We start from the raw sequence: 7,028 nt of genomic DNA, 5'->3' as shown, positions 1-7,028 counted from the left end.
TACTCGATGACAATGATATAAATGCAGTTTGAGAATAAACGAATTTCGATATTTTCGTAATGCAACGTTGCATACAAATCCTCACATATTAATGCGTAGCTCTGTAAAAATTACTTAACACCTAACACACATATATCGTTACATCTTGCATCCTTGTAATAATTAATTATTATTTATAATTTCTTATAATGACGTAATTATTTTCCATACGCACTCAAAAAATAATATATTAAAATATATAAAATGGCGTTGGTAATAAAAAGATATAATATGAGAAATTAAAGAACGCTAAAAAAATTTCATAGATTTCTTTTTGATTAAATGATTTTATCTTGATAAAAATTTCATTTTACACATTTTCTTAATTTGCAACATTAAATATCTTATACATTAAATATCAAGAATAATATAATAGTACAAAATTCATGCATAAAACAACATTAAGCTTAATCTCTCTATGATTAGCAATTTTTGTTAAAATAATAGGCGAATTAATAATAGGTAAATAACTTTGTATAATCTGAAAGATGAAAAATTGTACCTATTTATGAACCGCTACAAATATGTGTTATATTTCTAATTTATTTTAATTTAGAATTAAATGAAGAGAAGAAGAGAAATGTTTCTTTAGACATGATCAATACGATAAAGCATGTATGTGTTTCATGCTTGTGATATTGCACAAAGAGAGAAAGAGAAAGAGAGAGAGAGAGAAGACAAGATATTTAATTTAGTCCTAATTAAAATTTGCAATAACTTTCGTATGTTATGCGTTATAAGATTGTATTGTCGATTTAAATACCAAAATTCCATAGATTTTGTTTTATGTGCTTTCCAAAATAAAAAAATTATTTTAAAACTATTACTTCTCTCTTTACATTTTTTAATACAATATATCGTTTAATACAATATATCTGTAATTGTTCACTAAAGAATTTGTTATAATCATTTTATTCCACAATTTCTTTTAAAGTGGATTAATAAGTATATTAAATAAATAATTATTTACAAAGTTATTAATTACAAAAATTATATTACGTATGTATATTATTATTAAATTTTTGAATTTTTCTCTCTCCCTTTTATTTGTATACATTTGTTTTACATATATCAACTTACTTAAATTCGATAGCATTTCGTTCATATTTCAAGGACACGCCGAAATATGAGATCATAGTACGTGAGACCGATTAAGACAATCTTGCTTATATCGCATGCACATTGGTACTGCAATCGTAATCGTGCAATGTATTCAAAACTAATAATTGTCAGAACGAGACATATCAATGTTTGAAGATTCGTCGGGACGTGGATTTTGCGCAAAGAAATACATCATTTCCGCATATAAAAAGGTATTCTGAAACAAAAAAAAATTAGTTGTGTGCAATTAACAATTCAGTTCTAAAGTCATTTGGATTTATACGAGTCCAATTTTTCATCATGGCTCGAAGTCACATCATCTTTGCGATGTTCCTGACACTCATTTCTGCAAATGTACGTAACTATACTATGTCTAAAATAATATTCTGAAATATACAAATTAATTGTCAATTAAATTAATGTTATAAATTAAAGTTACATTATATGTTTCAGTAATACATTTAAATTTAATTTAAATCATGTAAAATATAACAATAGCGATTCGTTGTAAAACTGTGTTAAATAGAAAAGAACATTATAGTATCATAATATCATATGCAGAAAATTTATGCTAAATATACATATACAGACTTTACAAAAAAACATTCAGGATTTATATGGTAGTACATATTATACAGAATAAAAAAACCTTAGTGGTTATTCATTGTCAGTATAATGTGTATCTATAAACGTTAAATGCTCTTTTATGAACACTTTGTATATAAGTGAACCAATAAATAATCTTAATATATTCCATCTTGATTTTTGAGAGCAAACTTAAAGTTATTTAATGACTCATCTATCATATATATTTTTTATAGATTTTCTGATGTAGTGTTGTATTTGTTATCAATATTTTGCACAATTTTTACAGATAATACATGGAGGAATTATATTTCCAAGACTGTTTCAAGAAAACGGTATGTCAGAGTTTGGAGGTATACCCCTTGGCGAGTTAACTCATAATTTTGTGACATCAGCATCAAGTGCTGCCAGCAACTTGAGAACGGTTTTTGATGACTTACGTGCCAGAATGGGTGATACGTTGAGTAAACGTATAAATATGAATAATATTCCTGAAGATTCTATATTATATCGTATCATGCATACATTGCCGAACATTGCGCGTCCAGCACCGATTGGTCCTAGCCGTATAATATCGCCACGTCCTATAGGCAATAATGGCATTGATGATTATAAAGGCATTGGTGTTGCTTCCGCTGGAGCTGCAAGTTCTGCTGCATCTAGAAAATTAGCAAAATACTCGTCTATGTATTAAGCTCGCAATTCACTGTAAAATATCGACGCTACAGTTATTATATTATTTAACAATTAATGCATAATATATATAATACAAGATTTACACAAAGTCCTTAATATACTTACTGTTAGTAAGTTTGAAGTACATCGAAATAATAGAATGAAATAAGCAACATGTAATTTCAATGTTTGTTAATTAAACAATAGTTGTAATATTTGTTTCTTAAAATAAAAAAATAAAATATTATTTTTTACGATATATATTATTAATTTGATATAATTATATGTATATCTCATTAATTTTATACAAGTATAACTTTTAACTGTGATACGTCTGTCTTTTAATTTCAATTTTTATTTGTTATTTTTAAATGACTATAAAAATAAATAAATTTCTTTATAAAACAACTAAACATTTATTTATCGTTAACCAAATATATTTGCGTTTAATAGGATATGTAATTTGAACGACAAAAAATAAATGAATTATATTTTTCGAATATATTATACTACGTCAATAGATATTGACATTTATTTGGAATTATAAAAGGAGACTCCTGTTTACCTACAAAACACTTACCTAGCTTCGTTTGCACATAACTATATTGCTCACACAACTATAATGCACACAATACATTGCATACATGATTGTATTGTATTGTACACAGCGTATTGAACACGACCATATGCACACGTGTTACGTTGCACACTAATAGTGCTTTCCAGCAAGTGACACAATGTGACATGACAGTGATCATCTTTGTTTAACATTAACAAATAGTATAAATGTAATGATTTACTGTGTTACACTGTGCATCTGTGTCTCTTGCTGGAAAGTATTCCAAATCTCTTACACTATGTATGACTTTTTTGTACATATATCGTGTCGTGTATACGATCACGTTGCGCCTATGCGTTGCTACATTGCTGTCATATGTGCAGTATTGCATATATATTATGTTCGTAGAACTCCGATAATAACCGAGCATAGTCTGCTTTTACCTATAGATAGAAAATTGTTGCATTATAACATGATAAAAAGAATGTTACAAAAATTGAACAGAAGATTAGAACTGTCAAAAAATTAGATATCATTGCGTTTATATATTTATGTCAGCATTAAAGATATAAATACAGAACCGCTTATGTAATACATGTAAAAATAATTATTTTATTAATACGCAATCATAAATGGCATGCGTATAAGTAGAGAGTATAACTTTTTTATTTTACATATCCAATATGTATTATATCCAAAATGTGTTCCTCATATGTATCATATATGACCATATGCGTAATGTGACTTGTGTACGCGCGCGCAATACACGGTTCAGTGCACAAAATGGCATATAGTCATATGTGCAATGCATTGTGAGCAATACGATCATGCACAAATAGAGCTGTAGGCATTTATTTTGTAGGCAAATTGCGCCTTCCTAATTATAAAATAACTTTATTCATTTCTTTATTTATAATTTAATATAAGCTCATTTAACGATAAAATTTTTATGAACTCTCTTTTCTGTATACAATGGTAATTATTGTTTAAAGATAAAGGATGTGTGATTTTTTTACATATCTTTTTATTTATCTCACATATGTATCGTATATGATAAATTTAAATATATTCTTCTTAATGTTAAATTAATGCTTCTTAATATTAAAACTAATCTGCACATTCTGCTTTAGCACATGTCAGAAATAAAATTCCAGATTATAATAAAGAAAAATCGCAAATGTATATACTGGAGTGCTGTTTCTACTTACAGCAATTGGAAAGAATTCAAACTTGAACAATCCTAAATTCGCACCGCGTGTGAAAGCTCAAAGTAATTCAACTAGCCTAAGAGTATATTTACTTAATAAAAGCAGAGTACGTCGAAAATTAAGTTTCTAATAAAATTTACATTACTTGTATGCTAGGCTCTTATATTGATTTGCATATAATTTACGTGCTAATTACACTATTTATGTGGAATAATGCAATTAATTTTAAATTAAAATAACCGGACTTTGCATACCCTATCTATTTAAGCTTTGTAATGTTTTTTAATTTTTTATTGATTGTAAGTCCAAAATTAAAAATTAATGGTCAGATTCAAAAAAGGAAATATTTCTAAACGTTAAAAAATATGACATTTTCAAATATTTATATAAATATAGTGATTTTAAAAAGATTAAGATTTTCAGAAAATAGCATTTACATATGTATATCTAATATGACTTAAGAGTACATGTTTTTCACTTTAAAAAATAAAATATATTAGAAAAATGAAAAATAAAATGATTCAATGTCACTTTTGCATGAGATTATAAGTTTATTGATATATTTATTGATATATAAGAATATATAAAGAACGTTTTATAAACAATTTTATCTGCTTACAATGTTTAGTGAAGTGGAATTCATGGTCTAAAATAATAACATTAGGAAAAAAACGTTACAATTAACATGTGTACATTTATATATGTATATCTATGATTGGTAACATTAATATCACCTCCCTGGCGAAAATAATAATTGGAATGTAAGTCAAATGTAAGAGAAGAGTGACAAAAGCATAAACGAAACTTCTAAAAAACGAAAATTGGAACAACAAAATGTAAAAGAGGCATTTCTCTTATGTTCCGTTGTCTTAATTTTTGCTTCCAAGAAGCTTTTATTACTTTCTCCTAATTCGACTTACGCTTTGATTTTTATTTTCGCTAGGATTTACAAAAAGTTTTCTCTTTTCAATTATAAACAAAATATTGTAACAAAAATATAAATTAAATACATTTTGTAAAATACAAATATACAATTACAATAATATAAACTTAAAACGGAAATTAATAACAATTTGGTAGTTATAAAAAGCAATTATTTATCTACAAAATATTATATTATGATTACAATGTTTTGCTTTACTAACAATAGAATGACGCAAAAAATTGAAGCAATCAAGTCAAACAGATAACTTGTACGATTTATTAGTGCCATGTTGAATTTATCTTATAATTGTTTACAGCGCGTAGATTGTATTAGGTACTAAGGTCTGGTTACTTTATTTTACATATATTATGTATGTAAATTATTTGATTTATTGTTACAATGTTATATAAATTATGTAGCAATAAATTAGTTTAACGAAAAGCGTTGTGCAACAGAAAATTAACATTTTGTTCCTTGAACGAAAATAACAGATAAATGGCCATTTAAATTCTAATTGACATAAGTACTGCGACAATTAGGTTTTGTATATTACCGAAGATAACAAACAAGGAAGTAATTAACAATTTTCAATGTCAGTGGTATCACTATTTTATCATCTTCTATGAATCATTGTCTTTCTGACACGTGTTCCAATCGTAGTCCAACCGTTATTCGCATTATAAATATAAATAAACAAATATAAGTGAATGAATAAATAGTTTCGACACTTTTATCTTTACTTTTCACTGCTTTCAAAAAAATACAATAGTCTTATTTTAATGAGATTAGATTTCTTATTCGTAAAGAATTTTTAAGAGATATAATAATTATTTCCAAAAACCATTGTAATTGATAACTCAATTATCAAAATAATATTACATATTAACGTGACAATTGTCATTAATAAGTCAAATGCAATTTCAATTTCAGTAAGTTTCATTGTTAGCACACTCCCTCTACGACACGATCAAATAATAGTTGAAGAGAATTACGGAATGTCAGGAATTTCTTTAGCAACCAGGCATCGAATGTTTAATTTCAGTAGATTCCCGATAGTGTTACTTCTATATTAAATGTTTCTATATTAAATTTCTTGAGAGTATTTCTACATTTTGTTAAACAATATTTTTCATTACGAATTACGCAACGTTTCTATTTAAATAGTATAATAAAGATTTTATTATAAGCATTTACAACAGTAAAGTTGTTTTTGAAGAGGTAAGACTAAATTTAGATAAATATTTTGTTGGCGGTCATGAATACAGTATAGACTAAGAAATCTGATAATGATGAAATATAATAGTTGCATCATTATCTACGATATCTGTTGATCCAATGATCCAATGGTCTAACCACGAATATTCGAATCACATATCGCAATCACAGTTAAAGCACGTACTGTAGAAATTTAATGCATATTGCTTTTACATAGGATGCAATATAGTAAGTTATTCGCAAACATTTTACTAAACTAAATGTGTATTATCCGTATTACTGTATTGTCGTAAAACAACACAGAAAAAATTACTATTAACAAATGACAATTAATATTTAATTTATATTTAATTTAATTTTTTATTTTTTATTTTATTTCTCTTTGCTAATGAGAAAGCAGGAATAATGAGCTTGAAGGAAGTCGAGACATTCAAAATCATTGTAAAGTAATATATACTGATACTTGAATATATTGTACAAAATTATGTAATGATTACCGCGGATATATATGCTTTCACCTGTTTCTTAAATATTATACATTTTTTTATTCGTATTTTATAAAACAAGCTGTACATAATCAAAAACGCTAAATTAATGTATTGGTAATGATTGACAATACGAATAATACAAATATCTATCACAGAATGTATTGTATATATATATATATATATTCAGAAAAATTAGTTAAGAAATTCAATAATGTTACTCTGTAATTATTTGA

At 26.1% G+C, this 7,028-nt stretch overlaps 1 protein-coding gene across 1 annotated transcript; it reads left to right on the top strand.

Annotated features, from left to right (window-relative positions):
* The first annotated feature begins 1,286 nt into the window (after positions 1-1,286).
* Positions 1,287-2,419, top strand: LOC108691146. Its single transcript, XM_018198801.1, has 2 exons — positions 1,287-1,352; positions 2,015-2,419. The coding sequence occupies exons 1-2, from the start codon at positions 1,287-1,289 to the stop codon at positions 2,417-2,419; spliced, it is 471 nt and encodes a 156-aa protein (XP_018054290.1).
* Positions 2,420-7,028: the final 4,609 nt, after the last annotated feature.

This window comes from Atta colombica, unplaced genomic scaffold (genome assembly GCF_001594045.1).
Source record: "Atta colombica isolate Treedump-2 unplaced genomic scaffold, Acol1.0 scaffold41, whole genome shotgun sequence".
NCBI classification, from domain to species: Eukaryota; Metazoa; Arthropoda; class Insecta; order Hymenoptera; family Formicidae; genus Atta; species Atta colombica.
Note: the sequence above shows the minus strand (reverse complement) of the source record. Positions and strands in the feature narration are given on the sequence as shown.

Excerpts from the sequence above, each read along its gene's own strand:
- LOC108691146 (XM_018198801.1), top strand. The coding sequence starts at position 1,287 with ATGTTTGAAGATTCGTCGGGACGTGGATTTTGCGCAAAGAAATACATC. Across the intron at positions 1,353-2,014 it reads TCATTTCCGCATATAAAAAG|ATAATACATGGAGGAATTAT; the intron begins GTATTCTGAAAC and ends CAATTTTTACAG.